We start from the raw sequence: 24,084 nt of genomic DNA on the forward strand, positions 1-24,084 counted from the left end.
TTGCTGAGCACTTAAGAGGAGTGGAAGAAGCTCTGTCCTTTACCCACTTATTTACACACCTTACCAGCTGCTGGCATCTTCTAGCCATTTCTAGAATGGAGCCTGATGTAAGTTTGCTAAACAAACAATAAAAAAATCAGTACTCTGTAGTGATTTACAAAATGATTCCAAATAACTGAGAAGCTATTTCTGTATATGTTGCAGTGTGAACATGGATAAATAAGAATGACTGAAAAACAGATGGTTGCATCCGATTGTTTTTTATTTGTAAGCAGTGGATACGTATCTGAAACTACAAGGAAAATGCTGAATTACAAACCCAAGTTTATTTATTCCAGACACACTCCTCCCCACCCCCCCCAAATCTTTTTCTTTTCCTGAAATGAGAAGTTTGACTCAAACCAGCTCTGGTAACAGCGAGGAGTTGATGAAAACAAAGATCTAGTTCCACATGTATTTAAATGATTCTGTCTCCTTGGAAACGCCACTGCTGCAGATGGATTTGGCTTTTGCTGGCTAAAAATACCTACTTAATAATGACAACGTGAAAGATATTGGATAAAACTGTTGTGTGTAGTCACTAGTTTTGAAGTTCCCTAATGATTCATGTATTCTACTTGAACTAAAGATATGCATGTTCTATCCAGTATTCCCAGTCAGCTACTGCTGGAACTCACCATTGGTGTAGAAATGAGAGAACCTCATTAGCTGTGGTCGCAGGGGAGTACAAAAGTGGGGGGCAGGATTGCTGAAGAACTTGAAAACAGGCAGCAAGTTGTATAAACTGCTTGTGGTGAGGGTGGAGTGTGAGTGTGCCTTGTGTAATATGTGAGGATGCAGGCAGACAGGCTTACTCCCAGTGAGATCGATGGTATGAAGGGTGTTTAAGCCCTGCTTTTGTAATCTAACTCTGTGCAAGTAAAACACACTTTAAAATTTACTACAAAACCTCCAGTGAAGACATCCTCATCAGTTACGTGGGTAGGTGACTGAAGTGGCATTCAAATGATTTTAAGTTAAATATTCAGTTACCTTAAACAAAAGTCAAAAACAAAGTCACTTACAATTACTTACTTGCTGTAAGCAAGAAATAGTATTCCATAAATGATGGCCGAGGAACTTCATTCTTTAAAGGATTAGATCTACTTCTTTTTTTTTCATCCAGTTCTTCCTTATTGATTTCCTGTACATCTTACAACTATTCTTCTTGTTAGCTGATATTCAGTACATATGAGAAATACCAATCATTTATTTTTTTCTCTCTTCTTTTCCATTGGATGGATCCCTGATTGTGCCAAGAAGACAGAACAAATGACAAAGCTTTCCAGTATGCTGTATGGTGGGCAAAATGTGCCTCTATTTATTTTTAGATAGTGTATGTGCTTTATTGTGGCGTGGATTAAAATCAGTGATTAATGTATTTTTCAGCATTAAATGAGGTGTTTTTCCTGTTTTGCAGTGTCTCAAAGGCAACATTAAAATATTACAAGGTATTGTTACACAGATAAATAATTAATCGTCTGCAAATTAATACTAAAATCCATTTTTAGCTGACAGTACGAGTACCAAAGGTCATTTAAAGGGAGAGCTGAATACTTGGTTTTATTAATTGAAATGAGTAAGAGGACAGGATCTGGTATCTTTAATTCTATGAGAGTATTAACATGTTAATAAGGCAGATTATTAAATGGATTATAGAAAATTTTCTATGAGGATAATAAAAATTAATCATAGCAGGCCTTCCTGCTGAGAATAGCATTTTAGTTGTTGTTTGGTTGGTGGTTTTTTTGTTTGTTTGTTTTTTGTTTTGTTTGTATTGAGATGAGCTATGCCAGGTCGCTTTAAAATTAAAAACCTTATGTAATTTAAGATTACAAGGAGATAAGAAATAAATCTGAATATTATTTGAGGAATGTGATAAGTTACTGGAAGTAACGTCTGTGTGTTCTACAGCTGTAGCTGAGTTGTGCCAATGTCACAAGAGTCCTTTAGTTTCTGGATATAGAATCAGAACTTCCCAGCTGCTGAAAAAGTAGTGAGTAAATTTGTCGCACATTGTATGTCACTGTGCCCAGTTTGTGGAAGCAGTGATGATCACATGGAGAGAATACTGCTTTATTTCCTTCTCAATAGCAAGTTCTAGACAGATGAGCTGAGGTTTTTGCCAGATTAGTTTTATTCTCTGCATTATTTGTTAGTGTTTTTTAAGAAAAGAGAAATAATTAATATTTCTGGCATCAGACCGCATAGGTTATATTAGATTATGTTACTACATTTGTTATTTCCCCTTGCTAGAAACTGTCAACTGTTCTATTTCTTGTTTCTAACCTCACATCTCTTAGACATTTTTATCTTCTTATATATGGGTAGCACCACTATTGTTAATAGTTACTGCAAGAGCAAGGTAAAAAAAAATTAATCCTTTGTTAAATTTGTCCATGCACACATACGCATATCTGCCCCCATCCACATGTACACCTTTAAGCTGGAACAGTTTGCTCATGTCTTTTTGGGTAAAAGGAAAGCGTAGCTCAGAGTTACTTACATTGGTGGGTTTTTTTGTTTGTTTGTTTATTTGTTTTTTGAGTTCAGATGTTCTATTTGTTTGTTTATTAAAACTCTGGCAGATGCTGCAGATTTGAGAAGAAGCACTACCAGAATGCAGAGATCATAGGGCTGGAGGAAGAGCTGTTGAATTCATGCTGTCACTCCTAGCTTTAGCGACGGTGAATGAACAGCCAGGCTGTGTGTTTAAATTCACGCTGCTTTGCTCTGTGTTGCATGCTGGCTGAAGAGCTCTAAAGACTGTTTTGGCATATAACAGTTGTGTCCATAGTATGCTTTGGCAGGTGCTTACTGAGCTATACAAGGTATCCTGCCATCTTGTGCTGTTCCTCAGCTGGCAGTGCGCAAGATTGATGTTCAGAAAAGAACAGTGTGCAAGTTCATTACTGAAACTGTATGAGGGTGGTTTCAATGTGCCTAATAATGTTACTGCCTAATAATGTGGACAAAATTTAAATTAAAGAATACTCATCTCCAGTACTCTGTAAGTTATTGGCATTTCCAGTCTCCACTATAGACCTAGGCCCTGCTGCTCCTTGTGTAGCTGGGAGCAGCTCAGTGCAAAAGCTCTACTCCAAAAGCATGCTAAAAATACTACTGCTGGACTCGGTCTCGTTCCAGGCAGGGAATGCTAGGGAGAGACTCAGCAAACCAGATACTGTCTTTTTGCAAAGAAATGCAATAAGAATGTGCTGCTAGTGCACCATGCCTTAAATAGGAGACTGAGCATTTCTTCCCATCATCTGTGTTGTTCATTTGTTACAAGGCTGTGTTTCTGTAGAAGTCAATAGGATCTGTGGCAGTATCTGGCTCTTTCTCCCACATTTCAGTTTTATGGATGGTTGATGCCTCCTAGCTGGAGCTCTGCCACACCCTGTCCTTCAGCAGAGCAGTCTAAAAACTAATAAGCCTTTTCTGGGAGCCCACATAGGAGTTTGAAAGTTTCTTCTGGGGTGAAGATACTTCAGTAAGGGAGGCCAAATATATTGCACCTTTTCTTTTTTTTTTCTTTTGTTTAGTTTTCTTCAAACAGTAGCAAGAGCAAATCTTCTACAGTGCTTTTGATGAGATTTTTATCAGTGAAATTTCATCACCAAACCTTAAAACCTTACAGAAGAGAACTGGTCTGCACCAGGTCTTTGGTATTACCTGAAAACTTTGGTGGGGATCCCATGATAGACCCAGCTAACATTGTCTTAGATGACTTAGATCTGAAGGTTAGGTGTCATGAGCCTGAATTTGTGACCCAGCTGCAGCTTGACTTTCTCCTGACTCTCCTGTTTGCCTACAGGACTCAGTGCCCTTGATGCATCTTTTGCTCTGTTGGAAATGGCTTTTGATGCAACAGCTCACTTAGAAAACAGTTTTAAGTGAAAATGTGTCAGAGTGTACAGCTTCTATTGGCAAATCTTATCTGCACGGGAAAGCCTTCTCTCTTGTTGAGTGCCTCTGAATCCACTTCTGCCAGGTTGCACCCTGCAGCTGAATGCAAAATTCCTGGATGTCTGGTTGAATTAGCCCTGTCTTTTACTCGTCGCTCTTTGCTCTTCAGGGAGCATGCTGAGAGAAGGCCCAGGAGAGCTAGCCTAGAATTTTCTTCAGTTTGCAGAACTGTGTGTGTTTCCTGTAGCTGTTGAATTCAGACATCAGAAAGTTGCTTTAATGCTGCTATATATGAACATTTTGTATTTGGGTGGTGAATGGGGGATATTTGCACACTTGTGTGTAGGACTTTGTGAGATGCTGTGATGAAGGGGCACAGAACTGCCACTCACTGTTACATCCATACAACGTAGACAGGAGGGTGAGCATATGCCAGCATCCCTTTGGCATTCTACATTCATTGCCAGTGGAGCTAGTTTGAGTGTACAGTGGAGCGTGCAACAATGTGTAGGCAGTCTGGAAGATTTGTGGATTAGTGCTCAAGTGTGAAATCAGGAGTCCTCTAGAGCGACGGTATAAAAACCCTGCAAAGAGCTGGTTTGCAGCTTTGGAACAGATTCTCCAGGTTGAATTGCATAGCCGTACTCCTGTAGGATTTACTTAGTGATGTAGGTTTAGCCAGTCTGAAGCAAGCAAAACCTTTTCCTAGTTTATGTCTGTGTAACTGACCCCTGCCATAAGCAGCAGTTATGAATACGATTATACTAATGGTATTCCCTGTGCCCACACAGTAGTCTCTAAGTGGAATTATCCTGCTGTGTGTTTTTAATTTTTACAGATTGTACTTGTGAAATTATCAGAGCCTTCCTCTGACAACTGGTGCTTGTGATTAGAGCTGCCAAATACACGGAAACATGTATTGCAAACATAAATTTGAATTCTGAACAGCTGTTTGATTCATGTTCTTGTACCTCTGCTGTTCACTGTTTGCAAGCATTCATGCAAATGGATTTGTGGCTGCATTAATGCAGTCTTTTACATGAATAGTCATTTTCACAAGCAAATGGTATTCTTTGCATGAGTGATGTTGTCACTATAGATGCTTTCAGTTTTGGCTTTTTTTTCCCCCTTTAAAAACTCTCAGCTGTACAAAGAGCAAAATAACAAAGTGTGATTTGTGTAACCAAGCAAATGCCTTGATTAATTCATGATCAATTCTTACTGATGTTTTCAGGTAAGAGAAACATCTTAAAAATATATTAAGTTTTTTTTGTGAGCTAATAAATAAACCTAAATGCAAAAAGAATATTAATCACGACAAATAATCCAAACATCTCTGCTTGTGGGCATCAGTATTCATGATTTAACTGTGAAATGATTTGCCAAGTCTTCCTAGCATCTTATAGCACATGCTGACTGGCCAGTGGGTGGGAGTTGTTTGTGATGAGTACTGAGCAGTAATGTTTTATGTGTAACATCTGTTTTCTGCATCCTCCTGTTCTGTTTGCAGTCATCTACATGGGAGAGGTTTCTGTTCAGAGGCAAATCTGTATCGTTGCTTCAGACCTTGTCTAACTTTTTCCTTGCTTCCAGTTGATACATTGGTTGATACATACAAGTTGATACATACAAGGCAAGATACTGTGTCGCTCATGTATTAAGTCTTTGTTTGCCTGGCATTTATTTTTGTTCCCAGATAAGGATTTTTATCCAGGTAGATTTTATTATGGATACGATCAGCTCTCAAGAAGGAATCAGTTCAAAATAAGGTTTTGTTAGTGAATGAAAGAAGAAATTATTATTATTATTATTATTATTTTTAACTGAAATGCTTTTGTGTTCTTGGGCTTTTTCTCTTGTTTATTTTGTTTGTTTGTCTGTTTTCTGTTTTTGTTTTCCTTACTGGAGCTTTAGGCAGTATCTGTTTCCTGTAGTGAACATGAAGATGTGTGTTCTGAGACAGGGATCTATTTAATTATTTCATATGTCTTTGATTTTGTGTTTTGGCTGTTACCTGTGGTACGTTGATACATACTTATGTCTGTGTCTTCGCAGGTATGTTCCATACTACTTTAGTTACTCATCTGGTAACATATAAGCTATACATGTAACTAGTGCTGAGTTTTGCAACACAGTCATTTCTTTGTAAATTGTGACGAGGAGGTGTCTTTCTCACAAAGCAGAGATTTTCTGAATTCCCTACTTCCATATTGTAGCTTGTCTGTTTTCATAGTATCTTTTAGCACATGTCAAAGCCATAGCAGAAGTGCAAGTTAGGAGAAGAGCCTTTTCCTCTCTGCGTGTTGCCTACCCAACCTGTTACCAGTACTTTGTGTTGTTCTGTGGATTGTATTTTTGTTTTGCTTTTTGTTGTTTGAAGGTGAAGTGAAGGACTGCAGGTGATAGCTAACAGTGTGTGGAGCTGGTATGGCAGTGTGTCTTTCAGGGGCAGCAGGCGAGGAAAAAGCTTCTCTTGGGACCACAGGAAGCAATGTATTGCTGCCCCTCCCTTTCACTCACCAGCAATTCTAACACAACTCTTCTGGGGCTTTTCATTGGTATCTGGAGATACCTGTTTTCTAAAGGGCTCCTGCAGTGAGATTGTTACCATGGTTTTCTAAAATCTTCATCCCTTTCAGGCACAAGAAAGAGTCAATTTACCCAGGCTTTTGCATTATTTCACTCTGTAGGTTACAGGTTATGTGATGGATTTAAATATGCCCACACTCAGGTGGGACTTTTTCTCCCAGCAGTACCACTGGCTGCAAGCTCCTCACTTAGGCTGGGCACCAGAGGGCCGGCTTGTTGCCATGGTGCTGTGAGGCCTTGCCTTGCCAGCCTGCTGGTCCAGGCCTGGCAACGTGCTCTTTGTAGTACTACTCTCTCCAGTGTGAGGAAAAGGAGGGAAGATGGATGGGGTTGTTTAAGAAAGAGGTCCTTCTCCCTACAGGCACACATCATGCTTCTGCTGTGGCAAGTTGCCCTTTCCTCAAAGAATCCTTGTCTGTGTCAGGCGCTGGAGTTTGACCTACAGCTCACAACAGTGCACACATGGCCAGTTTTCCTTGTTCTCATACTGCTCCATCTGTCTCAGCTTTGCTTAGCCTTAGTGCATTTTAGTGCCCTGTTAGCACAGTGAGGAGTCTGGCAGAGGATGCTGTGTTGCATCACTGCGGAGGACATTGTTGTGAAGCATACATCAACAGGCAGGAAAGCATCTGGCTGTTAGACAGCTCTTCAATAATTATCCACAAACATCTGGTTTTAATTGGACTCTTCTGTTTTTACCTGAACTGGCAGCTTGCTGTGGTAGATCTCTGACTGTAGTGGGTTGTTGTCTCAGTGTTTGCCCCTGAAGGCTGGAGTTCTTGTTATCCTTCTGGGAGCCTGAAAATAGTGACTTACTACCTTTCTAATTCAAATTTTAACACATACTACACATCTGCTTTTCTTAGTCCCAAAATGTTGTTTGTTTTCTACAGTCATGTACTTCTTGTGTACTGGTTTCTATGCAGAAATATGCACCTTCAGAATATGCACGCTGCTGTAGTGCTTCACACTTCTACTTTCCATTCGTGTATTGAAAGTTCAACTTAAATAAGTCTTTGGTGTCTTGTCTTGTCCCCAGATCCTGTACAGTCTTAAGATCAGGCTGGGTTTGGTTTTCTTTGTGACTGTAGTTACTTCAGTTTGAGTCCCAAAAATCTGAAACTACAGTTTTAGTTGTAACAATTCAATTAGAACTCTCATTCCTCATTCCTTGATTCTGGACTTCAGGAACCTTTACAGATATCACACGCTTTGTGGTTTCATTTCTGTCAGAAGTTGGACTGCTGCTTTACTCTGTTTTCCACTGGGATGTGTTTTGTGATCAATGAAGTACGAAATAACAGTTGCATAAGCAGTACCATGCTGTATACCACCATGCTTATTGTTCCTGGAGATGTGGATGTGATAGAAGTAGCATGATGTCTGTGTAAATGAGGTATGGATTAAATGCATTGGACTGAACATGCCACAGTCCTGTGCAGATGTGCTTCTTTCTGAAGAATATTGGCTTATGGAATGGCAGCTGTTTATACAGATGTGATTCTGAACAGATCTCCTGCTGGTACATAGTGTGTGTGCAAACAGATATCATCTGCATGATACCCACACTTTTGAATAATGGAAGTATCATTTCTTTCTCCTATCTAGTGTTTTTCTACAGAGACTTGATAGCAGAGGCATACAAATCAATAGATACTAAACAAATGGCAGCACCTAAATTCATGGCAATAGTCAGCTTCTCCACTGCTCCCTTGTACCCTGACTTAACTGTATTAGCAAGCTGGGCCTAGAACTAATATGTACATTAGTTCCAGGGATCCTGGAAATTGTATGGTAGGGTTTATTGCAGAAATCTTAATAAGATGGCTTTACTGCTACCAGCTCATGGTGCTTGATGTGAATGTAGGCTGTGCTTAATGCAAAGAAATTTAAAACTCTTCATTGTTAAAAATAGTTGTTTCTGCTACTAACTGTAAACAGTTATGGTTACTGAGACTCTTACCATCTGTGACAGCTTTACTGAGGGGCAAGTTGCATGTTAGTCATCTAGGCACTGTGTGATGTACTTGAAGAAGACAATGTCTGGCAAAAAGGTTTTAGTCTAGAAATCATTTCAGGCAATGAAATCAGCTCTTTGTGACAGTCTGTCTACACACTGGTAATGATTACAGCTATTAGGTTTGCCTTGCAGTGTAGTTATGACAGAGCTTCTTTGGACTTGGAGCTTTAAGACTCCTGTAGCCACCATTTCAATGTACTTAGATGTAGATTTGACCTAGGTTTTGATTGCACAGAAAACTCTTGTCAGCCTTTTTCTTACTCTTTCTGCCTTTTCTTGAGATGTTTCAGTGTAAGCATTTTCTTTCTCACACTCCAGCTGCTTCTTTACCCTGTTCTGCAGTCAAGCTATAATCCTTTGGTTTTGATATTGCAGGCTGTTGCCATGGAAATAATTGTGATTTCGCAAATTCGGTGCTGTAAGCTCTGCAGGAAGCAGTGGAAAAGGTGGTTGGCAAGAGATACAGTGAGGACATGGAGGGCAGTTGGGAAGAGTTATTTCTGTTTCTATCTATTGGGGTACTCTGCCGTCTCTCCATTTTTCTATTTTTCTAGCTTTTCAGTGTGTCAGGTTTTTTTTTGTTTGTTTGTTTGTTTTTAACTGGGGTTGTGTTAATACTTGTTGCTTAATAACTCAAGTATTTAAGGAAGATTGTGGAGTTTTTTTTGTTTGTTTGTTTGTTTTTTACTGATGTTACTGTAAACTGTAAGGAGATAGAGGATGATCATTTCCTTGTCCTCAGGATAGAAGTATATTACTTTGCAGCGTATAGTTACTTACTTTTTGAGAAAAGGGCAGAGGTTGAGATCTGAGCATGTGATGTTTGTCATGCCTTTAGCCTGAAAAAATCCCTTTCAGGAGAACAGGTTTTTTTTTTTTGTTTGTTTGTTTTTTAATTTTATTTATTTATTTTTAATAGTAAGAGGTTGAGAAGATCATGACAGGCATATGCATTTAAAACTGTGTGACTGACAGCATTAGAACCGAGTATATTCGTTATTTAATTTTTAGTAAGCTCTGCAGACAAGTAAGTTCAGTGTTGAAGATCATATAATACAGCATCTGTTCATATCATTACATTGCATTATCATGGCTTTCCACATCTATATTGGAATCTTTTCTATCAATTAGACGCACCCATAAAGGTAAAATGAAATTTAGTGGAGGAAAATACTACATTACAAACTAAATTGAACTGGCAGCTTATAGAAGCTGAAGGCAAGTGATGTTCAGAAGAATGAGAATTTTTGCTGCTATATGCTTGGAAGCATCAAGCAGCAGCTTTTAAATTTGGTTTTTTTCCTCCCAGCTATTTACAGCAACTTTCCACTGATTAGTGTAGTCAGAGGGCAGATATTATCGGTAACTTTTAAATTAAGATCTTGCAATTAATTACATCACACGGATGCAATCTGTAATGATGCTGACAGTAAACTTGTTTTTTGTTTTTTTTTTTTTTTTTTTTTTTTTTTTTTTTTAATTAAAGATATAGGAAAAAATAACTTGTTTAGCCTGTTAGGTACATTAACATGATCTAGGAATTTTGATCTTGTTTCCACTTAGTATTCCATAAGTAGGGATAAAAAGGTCAGGTATTTTAAATGAAGGGGAAACAACTGTATTGTACAGTATTGTTAGAAAGCAAAGTTCACAAGGATGGATCCCATGGCACTTCACTTGTATGAATGGAAATGGTCAGTGTATGTGCCACTGCTCTGAATATAACTTTCTAAGTGCTCTGCAAGAAACGTCTGCGTAAACTGAAATTGCTAAATGACCCCAGTACGGTATTTGCAGGGCCTGGCCTGACAAGATGCTGAGTATCTCATGTTCTAAAATCTAACTGAAAATGTGGGCATTTGCTAGTGCTGAGCGTTTCATTCTGAACTGTACTTGATGAATATGCATTTCTACTGAATTATATGGGACTATGTACACTTCATGCTTGACCAAAGCATAAAGTGAAATATTTATTATTTAGTTTTGTGCCTGAAAATTAGTTGTAGAATGTTGAGTGTTCTGGTAGAATACAGATAGCACTTTCTGTCTTAAGAAGAAAAGACTGTATGTAATAGAGTTGGAATGTCTTTTGGACAGCTTTTCCTGTGAAAGTTGTTTAAAACCTATGATAAGGAGCCACTTAACTAAAGATGAGGGTATCAGAATGATATATAAACTCCTCCAGGTGAAATGAATTGGAAGACTTGGACAGCAGGCAGGTGTTTCAATGCTTCATTACCTCTGTTCCTGTTACAGGTGCATGTGACAGCATTGCAGCAATGAGTGGAATTTTAAAGAGGAAGTTTGAAGAAGTTAATGGCACCTCGCCTTGCTCGTGTGTGTGGGATTCAGACGATGACATTTCTAGCAGTGAAAGCGCTGACAGCGGAAGCAATGTCCACCCATCAGCTTCTAATCGTTTCACCCGTAAGTACTAAAGTGTTGTATTAAGGCATCCAGAAAAGCTCTACTTATTTTGAAGAAATACGGTGTAGGCTACCTCAAGGTTGTTTTTTTGTTTTTTTTTTCTGTTGTATTGCATTTCATTGTTAACAGTGTGAGGAGATCCTTCCTGTTTAAAAACAACTTTTTCCTGTAGTAGACTTTTTTGGTAAAAGTTAGCAGTTGTCAGAGTGCATAACTTCACTTTTTTACCCTATCAGTTACAACTAGGAAATGTGAAATGTTTTAGGAAAATGGGTGAGCATCTTCTGTTTTGGGTGATAATTTGGAGGAAGAGGAAAAAGCAGCAGTATCTAATTAATGAGGCCAGTGGTTTTGCTTTATTCTGTCTGTTCAGTGCTGAGTAGCCTGCACTATCTGTTGCAAATCAGGCAGCCGATCCCTGTAATCACTCATACTGTCACCTGAGCCTCAGTCTTTTTCTTTTACCCTTCATCAGAGCAGAGGGATAATGTTTTATGAGAAGGTGTAGTATTCATACTTGATGTCTGTATGAGACACTTGAAGAACAGAATACATACAGCAGCTAGTAGAGTGGGTTTTGAAAAACCCAGATTTTTGCTAGGCTTCTCACTGAAATTAGAATGGTAGTGAGATGAACAAAGACTGAGATGATCTACGACGCAGGTAGATATGAGAAGTCAACCCCCCTTCCTCCACCCCCAGCTCATTACCCTGCTTTGATTGTGTTTAGGCTCTTGCTGTTGGCTCTTGAACTTGAACTCTCTGAGCTTTGCAATATGGTTTTCAGTCTGGAATTTCTTCCACTTGGCAGTCTGCCAGTGCTTTAGTCTAGCAAATAGGCTTCGGGGCATGGTGCAGATACATTTATTTTGCTTAGCTTTGGCCAATATTCCATTTTTGTGCGGTTTTTGTTTTTCATTTTCACAACAAAACTACAACATATTTGCTTGTCATTTCTATAGGTAATGGCACTACTTTAAAGCAACTCAGCTTGGGTAACTATTTTATAAGGTTTTTGAGAGAGGAGCAAATACTCAAAACAAAGAGACAAAAATCCATGACTGCTACAATAACAGACTTTATAAATCACAAAAGAAACTGATTGAAGTAGTTGGTTTTTTGTGTGTGTGAAGTAGGAATAAATAATGAAGTTTGAACTTACAGAACATGGCTCTTTGTAGCTGAATCTTGGACGATACAATGGAGTCAAAATAGAAGCTATGTATTCTTCTATTTACAGTTGTATTTATATCAGAGCATCAGAACTGTAGTCGAAGAAAATGCGGTAGTTGATATAAATTAGCTGAGGCACTTGTGGTTACTTCCTGTTTGTTTCCTCAAAAAGAAATTAGTGGTAGGATCTAAAAACAGATTTATTTTTCTAAAAGCATTGTGTTTAGAAGTGTGCTACTACATTTTCTGGGGAGAGTGAGTTTTTTGAAGTGATCACAGATTTCTGCTTGTGTAAGATTTTCTTGTACAGTAGGATTTGGAATTTTGCACCTTGTATCAGAACATTTCTTTTGAACCAAGTACTGGCAATAGTCATTTTCAGGTTCCTGTCTTCTCTTGGCATTGTTTTGCACTAGTCATTAGCTTTTGTAAAACCCAGATGTTTAAAGTTTACTAGCACTTTGAGATCTCCCACTGCACGTGTTGGAATAAGAATATTCACAAATAAAAATGTGATAAACTATGCTATATGTATAACAGCAGGTTTTTAAAATATGTAAAGTGTATTTGCTCTAACCTTATACAAGATCAGTTGGATTCTTTCCTCCTCAGCCCACTTTATGCAGTGGTGTGTTTTATGCTGCACATGTGTTCCCTGAAGTCTGTGCTCCTACTGTGTGCCCAAAGCCAATGTGCTGTTCAGAGAAATCTCAGAAGATTCGTATGAATTCTTCTCTCTCTTCTTTATCAGTCCATGTGCAGATTCATTGCTTCTCCAAGGGACTTCTGAGATACACAACTGCAATCTAAAAAATCCTCTATTACACCATGAGCTCCAGTAATCCCTGTCAGCACACAGCAATTCTTTTGATAGTGGAATGTAATAATATAACAGTATTTCATGAGCTAAACATTGATTAAGACTGCTGTTAATAATTAATACTCAACATTTTACATTAATCCTTTTATTTATTTTCCTGTGGTCACGTATTTTAATCAGAAATATGTTGGGCATATCTAAAGCATTTAAAAGATTACAGTAGCATTTTACTGGTTTTCATGTTCCCAGTAGCATCCATGGAAATGAATGTGCCAGTTTCAGTATATGATGTATGCCAGAGTACATGTTTGTATATATTTGTAATATCCAAAAAGCAATGGGGTGTATGTGCATAAATGTATATGTAACTTGAAAAAGGGTTTTTGTATGTGTGTAAAGCAAGAGTAATACTACTGCTTTCCAGACTCTGACTGGATTATTAAAAACAATATTCACACCTGTTGCTACAAGATGTGAGGAACTACTTGAGTCTCCATTTAAATTCACTGAGGCATTTCTGACATGAAAACCTGAGCCAGCAGACATTTTCCATTATCCCATTGTTTTGTCATGACTGACTTCAGTTTTTACAGTTTCTATGACAACTGTGATTTTTGATTGGTAAAGAGCAAGAGTGAAGTGCTGAAACAGTTTTTGGACTGTACAGTATTTTTCCATCAACAGAGCATAGTGACACATCAAGATGTTCTTCACTGAGCAGCTCTGTAATTGAATTGCTGCTTAAATAGGGATACCTGCTTGTGGCAGACTTCACATACAATAATTTTTCAGATAGAACAGTTGAGAAGAAAACCCTGCTACCACTGCCAAGTAGCTTTCTGGAAAATTATTGATAACTTATAGCTCAAGATATTCTTGCTTTTCAAACTGCGTGGATATTTACGTTACTGTGTTAATATATAAATATATAGGAATGAACAAGACATGGCTCAAAGCAGCGCAGCAGGTTGTTTTCTGAGATTGTTTAGTATTCTTTGTAAGTCATCAGCAAAATGGCACTTGGTGAACAATGATAGAATTTCATCAGGTGGGTGTCCAGAAGGGATAAAGGGAGAGGAGGAAAGAACAAGACTGTGACTTTTCCTGTATTACAAGGGAACAGAGAGTCCTTGGAATCCACAGGTGAACAATTAGTGGAAATGCAGAGAGGAGCTAATAGAGAGGTATTGGGGGAGGAAAGATGGCTTGTTAATCAGATCGTATATGAATGAAAAGAGATTTTCTGAGGCAGGAGGAGTTTGACAAGCAAGAAGGTGCTTTATAGTAAGAGCAAGAAAGTGCTAACAGATTTTCTTTGGCAAATATGTTAGCTTGCAGAAAGGGACACAGATTGGCTGGCTCATAACTGGGAAAGAGGTAGGGCTAGTGAACAAAATGAGAGTGAGCCAGTTTTATCAAGATCAAAGGAATTTAATGCTGTGACAGTTTGTAAACTCTTAGTAAAACTGTCTCATCATCTTTCATTACAATGATACACAAAGCATATTTGAGAAACGCATTAGAAAATTACTGAAAAACGTTGATTGGGATTCTGTAGCACTAGCAGTTCTGTTTTGTGTTTGCTAGAGGAAAGTGTCTTACAATTGTGCAAATCCTGGTCTGCACTCAGGAGTGTGTACTGATGGTACACTTGTTTAAACATTCTATAATAGTGGTTATCTTCAGATACTATTCTAATGTGTGAAATAACTTAATTTTACAAATGCATGAAAACCATCTATAAAGAATATGAAGTTTGTTTTCCTGTGTCGTGTATACAATTTAAAAAACATTAAATCATAATGACTGTGACTTTCTTGATAAAGAGGAATGTGCCTAAACCCCCAGTCTTCAGTGTCAGTTCTTCCTTTCAGCTAATTTTAAGTTTGGATTTGAGCTAGTTTTACCCAGTGTTCTTTCCTGGAGAAGCCATGAGGTTAACATGTGAATGGGCATTATTTTAGTGCAGGATTTCGCCGTGATCTTAGGGAAATAATACCGGAATTTTAAAATGTATTTCCTGGAAGTAAATAACTTAGATTGAGTGCTAACTGTAGCTGTTCTGCTTCTCAGAAATGAGGAAACTTTATGACATTTGGATTCTAGTGAAAGCTTTGGTGGTCTGATACCATTGTGTTAGATCCTGTAGGGAAATCATTGATGAACCAAATCATAAAAGAAGGAGAAAGGATTTTTCGGTTACCAGTTTATAACTTCTAATAGCTTCATTTTTGTCTGGAAATTTTTCTTTATGCTTTCTTTCTCAAGACAGCCCTGTCCTGTTGCCAGCTTTTATTCCTACTGAGAGTCCCAGTGGCCCTTTGGAAGCTTCTCTTGGATTTTCTTTGTGTTCTTACAAAGCAAACGAAGCTTCAGAAAGACTCCTAATAAGATCCTCCACCACCACCCCCCCCCCTTTTTTTCTTTCTTTCTTTCTTTTTTTTTTTTTTTTTAAATCTACTGCCATTTTTCATTTCATACATTTAGTATACATTGTGTTCTGTGCTGGTTTAGAGCTTTTAATATCAGCCTTTAAAGATGGTCAGAATCAGTGCTTTAAGCAAATTACATTGTTTGTGTACAGAATACATTGTTTTAGCCTGGGAAATATGAATAAAATGTGAGGATGCTGTGTACCTCCTGAGACATAGGAGTTAATTCATTATTTTCAATTGGAGTATTTTGCTAGAGGAGAACTTTGTGACTGGTCAAAAGCAGGTGTAGGGGAGTATGTCAGGAAGGAAAACATGCCAGTACTTGAAGTACAATGAGAGGAACAAGCTGCAAGGCAGATCTGTACAAATGGTGCCTGCCCATACAAACTTCCTTCATTTTTTATGTCTATTTTCTTTGAATAGAGATATTTAAAAATAATAATAATGAAAGACTTCTCAGTTGTGGCTAGTAAGAACTGCAAGAAACAGTTTAGGACATGGTCTCTGGTTGTTTTTTAAGAGATAGGCTACTGGTTAGGCTGCGGTTGGACTTGATGATCTTCAAGGTCTTTTCCAACCTGAGTAATTCTATGATTCTATGATTCTATGATTCTATGGTTTCTCATTAGCTTCACTGTCTTTCCAGGGTACCTTCTGCAAGTCAGTGATTTGCATTTCTAGCAATGGCCTCTGAAGAGGCTATCTTTTTTGCTAGCTAAACTGATAAAGTTGGCATGTGCTAAAATGCTATTCTGTTCATCTTTGAAGTGCATTTAATTCTATTAAGTATAGTATTTGAGTACCTTCTGAAACTAGCAAAATAATACTCTCCTCTATGCCATTCAATTCTATTGATTTTCATTCATCTTTTTACTGAATATGTAACATTTTTGGTGTTCTAATGACATGTAAGACTACTGGTACTATCCTGCTACATTTGTGTGTGAGTAGCATCCAGACTTCAAAGCTTGTTTCAGTGTTTTCATAATACCTTTAACAAATTATCATGGTGATACGTAGCTTGTTCCGTTTGAACCCTCATAATAGTGAAATTGCTCCGTTTAAAAGAGGAAAACAGCTTGTGGTTGATCAAGGACATTTACTTGTCTTGCTATTTCCCCATTCCCTATCAGAGCCAGTTAGTGTCCTTGTGTAGTGTGGAGTAATACTGTAGCATAATCTGTGTGTTTGCAGCTGGCTTGCAGAATAACTTATCTACTGAAGGATATTAAGAAAAACTTTTGAAAACATTGAAGCAGGAGAGTTGTGTTTGCAAGTAAATTAACGGCAGTTCCAAACACTTACATTAGATTTTTCTCTTTTTAACAGAGGCATAGCTGTATTTGTACATCACCTGCTAGCAAAGAAAGCAGCCATAGGCAGTGGTCATCTGTAGAGCTACGGTGCAGCTGTGGTTACTATGGAAACTGTAGGTGACCTACATTTTACCAAAAAAGTGAGAAAGTTTCTGTGACTTTTTTTTTTTTTAATGAAGCACACTTATCAACTCCTACTGGTTTTCATTTTTTACACATTACTTTGCTCATATAATACTATCAAAGTTCTGAATAGTATGGAATGGACTTGCAAATCTTGGAGCAGAGACATCATTTCATTTTTACACCGCTATTTAAAATGAGTAGAAATTGTCACCTTTGTCATGTCTAATGACACATTCTTATGAAAACTGTAAAACATTTTCATTAATTATAGAGTGCTTTATAATAATGTATTTATGTAGCTACTAGTCTATGCTCCATAATAGCTTGCAACGAAAAGGCTCATTCTTGTGAATTTATCTATGTGACTAACGTTACAAGTCACTGAGCATAACTGTATGAAGAAAGTTACCTGAATAGTTGGGTATCAGTGATGCTTCTGGCTTCAGTCAGCTTCAGTCAATTCAGTTTGTTAATGCCTTTAAGGAACTGAGAGTTTTCTCAAAGTAGAAGATAATATAGTACTGAAGGTGTTTGGAGGTAAAGAGCCACGAGAAGGGAGGACAGTATGTGATGAGGTAGCATCTTTAAACATGTGTTTTGATCAGTGAGATTAACATAGAAGGGTAAGTGTAGAGCAGCAACTGTTGTGATTGGAATAGAACTATAGCTTAAAGGTACACTAAGCATGAATTTTCAGAAAAAAATTATTAAAATAGATTAACAGAGAAAGGATTTGCATTAATTTGATGTTATTTGGCTCTGTTTGCTGGTATTTGAATAAAACCCCTGTTCTACTTTGAAGTATTTAATTTGTTTTCTCTGCAGTATGAAGGACTCTTAGTTTTATAGAAATTAAAGATGGAAGAGCTAAAACATGGACATATTGCAGGGTGAGGAGGGACTACACAGATCTCTAACTACCTGTATTTACAGTCCTTGCTATCCCACTGGAAGCGCACTATGTTGGGCTGTTCACATGCACGTTGTCATATGCCTCTGGCAGGTGATACTGGAATTCCCTTCTGTTTTTTTTACCTAATTATCCCTTTCCCTCTCTGCCTGTGCATCTTTGATTACCCTCTTTATTGCTCTGAAGTTCATACAGTCTGTTCAGTGTGATCCGTTCTGTGTAGTTTGCTGCTCTCCATCACTTCAGTCATGTACTATTGGATTAGCTTCTTGCTTGTTTGATTGTGTACCTTAAAAAAACAAGCCAGTTTTGGTTTGCCAACCTCTTCATTGCTCTAAAAAACTTGCATTGCGTGCATTGCATCCATTTCCTAACGTTGTGATAACCAAAAATAGTAGCAGTATTGGCAGAAAACATCAATTAGTTTGTGTAAAACTTAGTAAGGCGCTAAGAAGTGTAAAGCACTTCTTTGTGCTTTTGATGGTTGATTTAGTTTGCCTGAATGATGCAGACTTAAATTACGACCTGAAATTCTTCTATCATGATTCAAAAACTTATTTTCCAAATTAGTTTGATCCTAAAAAAAAAATCTTAAGCATGCCATAAATAGAGAAGTATTAGTTGTTACACTACCAAAGCTTGAGGTTGTGGTAAATAAAACATGTAGGAATGGAATGCTCAGAGAGTCACAGCTAGCAGAACATGCCCGGTGCTGTAGAAGGAGATGGAAATTGCTAGAGGTTTGTCTAGAATCTGTGCATATCTTTTTATTATCACACTGCTCTGAACCATCTATGAACACAAAATACCTTCCAGGCACATTTGAAGGGTCTCTGTGCTACTTTTGACCATGAGCCTGTCTCTACCGTGCTCATCTTTCAGTGCCACAGAAGAAGGTGAGAAATGATCAGTCAAGCCACAGTAAGCAAGTTCTGCTTTTGGAAATGTTGAAGTGAATATGGTCTTTTGCAAGTTAAAATGAACTAAGATATTATGAAGTTTTTTTTCCCAAGCAGAATCATAAGTGTTATGGGACAAAATAGAAAGTGATGCAAATTGGTACCTGTAATTGCAGGGTCAGAATTGTCACCAGCTTGTGCCTGTTTCCTCCTTCTCTTTTTATCAAAGCCACATGCCCGAGTGCACAATATAGATCAGGTAGAATTTTTTTCCAAAACTTACATTAAAAAAATGTATTTTAGAAATACATGAAACCTCGCTTTAAGTGCTTCAACAGATGGCAAGTCTGTCACTTGCTTTGGTAAGCAACACTAATGTTTAATTGTCCTTGCTGTTCCTGAATTTTGTTCTGGTCGCTGACAGGCTCCTAGGTGTTCAGGCTTCCTGTTGTGTCAGAGCAGAAGTGGCTAGTGTGTTCCAGAACCACAATGTGCATACTGGCTGTGTACTCAAAGGTTGCACATTCATTTAAATTAACAAGTCAGATCCCCTTCTTCTGAAATACAGTATAGACAGCAGTCAGTAATTTAGATCAGTCTTAAATATTTTTGTAAAGTAACTTACATGGCTTATACACACAAATCACATGCTCTTCTGAGATCTGTTTCCTCATGTTTATTGATTTTTGTTACAATCTGGATTTGGGGTTTATTCTATGCGGTTGTATAAGGCATCGCTAATAATTTGATAGAAATTTTTATGTTTGTTGATATCATTTTAACAGTAATGAGACACGAATTTCATTTTTTTAAGGACAGATTAAGGAAATATCTACAGACTGAAAACATGATTTCAGAGGTCTAAAAATCTCCTGAGAGAATCTGCCCTTCTTTGAGACACAAGGTCAGTAGTATGGTAGCAGTTATTCTCATGCATCTATCTATAACAAGATATGCAGACCCAATTTCAGTTCGGTACTATTTGGTGGTACAGAGCATGGTATTATATTTTACATCTCTGCAGAGATTTTTATCTGCAATTTTAGAAGAGCGTTAGGGAAAATATTCTAATTTCCAGCTGCAACTTTGTTTAAAATTGCTTAAAATTCACACTAAAAGCTTTTGGACTATTATACATCAACAGCTTCCAATGTAATTAGATTTTACAGGAGAAATGTTCATAACTTCTTGCCTGTGTTTGTAAATGAATTAACTGTTGCATATTTGCATCTTTTGTTATTTTCTTGCAAAAGTGTTAGCTGCTTAATATTCTGGAAAACACTAAGTTGTCTGAAGAGGTGCTTTCAAAGCTTGTATTTTAATTTATAACAACACAATTCAATTATTTTTTTCCTAAGACTGGAAGTAATGGATATGATTTATTCAAACTCAAAGAGCTATCCAGCTGAAGTAGCAAATGTGTTCAAAGAACTTGTGTGTAATCAGTGTGGTATAATAAGAACCTCACCACAAAGTAATTAAGATACTTGATAAATAAAGGAAAATAAAAGCTATCTCTTAGATAACATGTTCATACTTTGCTGTAAGTTTTGGTCGGATCCTAGAAAACATGTACAGTTTTTATCTTTCAGGTGCTTGTTGTTAGAATGTTATTTTTAAATGCTACACATATTAATGAAGGAAAAACTGGGAAAGCAAGGATGTAGTTAACACTTATCCTGAATGGTCTGAAACTAGGACATGAATGCAGACACTAAAAGTGTGGTGTTTTTTTGTTTGTTTGTTTGTTTGTTTGTTTGTTTTTCGTGAACAACCATGGATCTAAATGTAGCAGTATTCTGCTTATGTACAGCACTGTATCATGTGGAGATGCACACATGGGCAATGTTCCATGAATGTAGTTATTTCTTTTTCTCATTGGTTGTTTTCACGGTCAGAGTCAAACAAATTTATATTATTTCTTTTTACCTTTCCTACGTTATCCTGATCACACACTACCAAAGGCAGCTGAGACTTAACTTTCTTTCAGTAGTCGGAGCCTTAAATTATGTAGTCTACTTTTGATTATCTGTTGTTTTTCTTTTGCTTTAGAGATATTGTGTAAAGAAGGGTGCTCCTCTCGTTTGTGTGCTTAGTGTGCTGGAAGGTGGAATTATAATTAAAAGACTAAACAAACACAACTGAAAACAGTCCTGTTGACTTTAGGAGTGCTCCATTAAGTCAGTAAGTTGGTAAACACTGTGGGGAAAACTTTCCAAATGAGACTTACTGCCACCATTGTTCCACTGATGGGTGCAATTAAAAATGGGATTTGGAAAGGAAATAGACCAATATTTCTTTTGCTGCATCAGGGAGAGTGTTTGCGAGTAGTTTTCAAGTTAATGTGTGCCTTTCTCTAGACAGATAGGATATATAAAAAAAAAATTGGGAAAATCTTCAAAAGAGTGATATGCTTGCATTGCAGGATAAGAACAACTTCAGCTTTATTTGAATTATAGTGTATAAGTAAACCTCACAATGTAAGGCTTAATTGCACAGTTGTTTTCGAAGAAAAACTTCTGAGGCTTACATCTGTAACTTTCTTCTCAGAGTCCTGGTGAATTCTTTCATGACTTCATTAACTCTTAATGGGTTTTAGTGATCAGAGAAGGCTTAGCTAGGACTTATCAGCAAGAAACAAAATCTGTAAGGAACCTTGACAATTAATAGCTGTGCAAACATGTAGAATCTTCTGAATCATTCATTCTGAGTTGTAACATCAGAGAAACCAGTCACCAAACCCAGTGCTCTGATTGCTAAGATGTTCATTCTTGTTTTCTATCTCTTGTGCTGTATTAAAATACTTTAGGTAACTATGTTGGATACTTGAATATTTATTTGAATATTGGTAGTCTAATGGAATTTCAGTGAAAAGAAGGGCCTTCTTCTGCAGAGACTTCCATATTTGTAGTAGATAAACTGACCTTCTATCAAGTATTACAACATAATTCTATGTAATATGAATACAATTAATATTCATAATGATTTCAAATGGAAAAAAAATTAGGATTTCTTAAAATTATGTAATATAGAAATCTTAGCCTCAATGCTTTTTAATAGAATGAAGGCTTTTTGTTCAGTATTTCTGTAAAATTACATTGTGTTTTATTGTTCAGTATCCTCTTAGTAAGAATAGCATTTTAGAACTCAAAGACATTTTAAAGTTATTGTTAAGGAACCAGTCTTACCTCAGTTTACTTGAAGCACTAGCCCTAACCTGTGGGTAGTTTCAGTTTCTGACCTAAACTTGCTTATCATAATTTTAGTTTTTGTTGAAAATGAAAAGCAATCTAGACCAAACACAGACAGTGGAATAGTTGATGAAATGCATTTGCAGATGATAGGTAGGCCCAATGCTAGCATTTTACATAGAAAACAATGTCCTGCAGTTAAACTTAAGGTGTCACCTGCTAAACATTTACAGAGAAAGATTTTTGTCTGCTGTTGTACAGTCTTTCACTCACTGTCGAATCAGTAGATAAAGGACTTTAAGCTGCCCCCACAGAGAAGCACCCAATTCTTGCAGCTGACTGCAGCCTGGTGCCTGATTCTCAGTAGCTGTGTGTTACTATAGAAGTTGGTATTCTTATTCATTTTTATGAAAAGACATTCAGCTAAAAACACAGCTTTCCCCCACTTGTTTTTCTCTTAAACCTCCTCAAAGCGCGTTCACCTGGGTACCAAGAGCTGTTAGGCTCACTGTTTCTCAGGTGGAGCAGATCTATGCCTCTGAAGGGGCATTCCTTCCCTCTGTTGCTTTCTCAGAACTAACAGCCTTATCTGCTCTTCCTTGCAATAAGGGATTTTCTCTTAGGCAAATACATACATTCTTCTCTCTTGTGTTGCTTTGGGGATAATATACCCTAGCAGTTTGTTAGTGTATTTATTTCCCATAGTAAATAATTTGCAGACCAAATAATGTATTTAAACAAAAGGGACTACTGAAAGTCTTCATTTTGATTGGATTGTTTGTGATTAGCTCTAGGCCCTTGGGGGGGGGGGGGGGGGGGGCGGTTCCTTTTAGAATCACAGAATGGTCTGGGTTGGAAGGGACTTTTAAGATCACGTAGTTTCAACCCCCCTGCTATAGGCAGATACACCTCCTTCTAGACCAGTCTGCTCAAAGTCCCATCCAGCCTGGCCTTGAATGCTTCCAGGGAAGGGTCATTCACAACCTCACTGGGCAACCTGTTCCAGTGTCTCACCACCCTCACAGTAAAGAATTTCTTCCTGATATCTAGTCTAAATCTACTCTCTTCTAATTTAAAGCTATTTCTACTCATGCTGTTGCTACATGCCCTTATAAGAAGTTCCCTTCCCAGCTTTCCTCTAGGCCCCCTTCAGATTCTGGAAGGTCACTATAAGGTCCCCATGGAGCCTTCCCTTGTCCAGGCTGAAGGGCCCAGCTTTCAACTTGTTTTTATAGGGGAGGTGCTCCAGCCTTCAGATAATCTTTGTGGCCCTCCTCTGGATCTGCTTGAACAACTCCATGTCCTTTTTGTTTTGGGGGCTCCAGAACTGGATGCAGTACTCCAGGTGGCATCTGATGAGAGCAGAGTAGAGGGGTAGAATCACCTCCCTTGACTTGCCAGTCACACTTCTCTTGATGCAGCCTGGGATACTGTTGGCCTTCTGTGATGTAGGAGGACACTGATAGTTCATGTTAAATCTTTCATCAACTGACACTCCCAAATACTTCTCCTCAGGGATGCTCTCAAGCCATTCTCCAACCAACCTGTATCTGTGCTAAGGATTGGCACGGTGCAGGTGCAAGACCTTGCATCTGGCCTTGTTGAATTTCAGGAGTTTGGCATAGGTCCACCTCTGAAGCCTGTCCAGTTCTCTCTGGATAGCATCCCTTCCCTCTTGCGTGTCAACTGCACCACTCTGCTTGGTGTTGTCTGCAAATTTGCTGAGGGTATGTTTGATCCCACTGTCCATGTCACCTACAAAGATGTTAAACAAATCCAGTCCCAACACTGATCCCTTAGAAACACCACTCATTACTGGTCTCCACTTAAACATTAAGCCGTTGACCACAACTCTCTGAGTGTGACTATCCAGCCAATTCCTTATCCTGAGAGTGGCTCATCCATCAAATCCATTTTTCTCCAGTTTGGTGACCAGGATGTCACGTGAGACAGTGTCAAATGCTTTGCATGAGTCCAGGTAGATGTTTCTTTATACACTGACATCATAAATGGCCACCAAGTTTGTCAGGCACTACTTGCCCTTGGTGAAGTCATGTTGGTTACCACCAATCACCTCATCTTTATTTTCTGTGTGTATTAGTAGGTCCTTAGGAGGATCTGCTCCATGGTCTTGCCAGGCACAGAGGTGAGAATGACTGGCATGTAGTTCCCAAGTTTTCCAAGCTTTATTTAATAAATAACATAAATAACTTAATACATGAGATAACAG

At 37.9% G+C, this 24,084-nt stretch overlaps 1 protein-coding gene across 8 annotated transcripts in view; it reads left to right on the plus strand.

The window, feature by feature from the left end:
* CSRNP3 (cysteine and serine rich nuclear protein 3) overlaps nt 1-24,084 on the plus strand; it is a 93,663-nt gene that overhangs the window by 17,607 nt on the left and 51,972 nt on the right. For 5 of the 8 annotated variants that reach the window (XM_072341293.1, XM_072341284.1, XM_072341288.1 and 2 more), the window contains exon 2: nt 10,814-10,984. In XM_072341293.1, the coding sequence (XP_072197394.1) occupies nt 10,837-10,984 (148 nt within the window). In that variant the 5' untranslated portion in view covers nt 10,814-10,836. Of the gene's footprint in view, nt 1-8,995; nt 9,076-10,813; nt 10,985-19,477; nt 19,568-24,084 lie in introns of those variants that run through there. The other 3 variants (XM_072341286.1, XM_072341291.1, XM_072341292.1) reach the window with 3 other exon arrangements.

Source organism: Excalfactoria chinensis, chromosome 7, assembly GCF_039878825.1.
Source record: "Excalfactoria chinensis isolate bCotChi1 chromosome 7, bCotChi1.hap2, whole genome shotgun sequence".
Lineage (NCBI taxonomy): Eukaryota > Metazoa > Chordata > Aves > Galliformes > Phasianidae > Excalfactoria > Excalfactoria chinensis.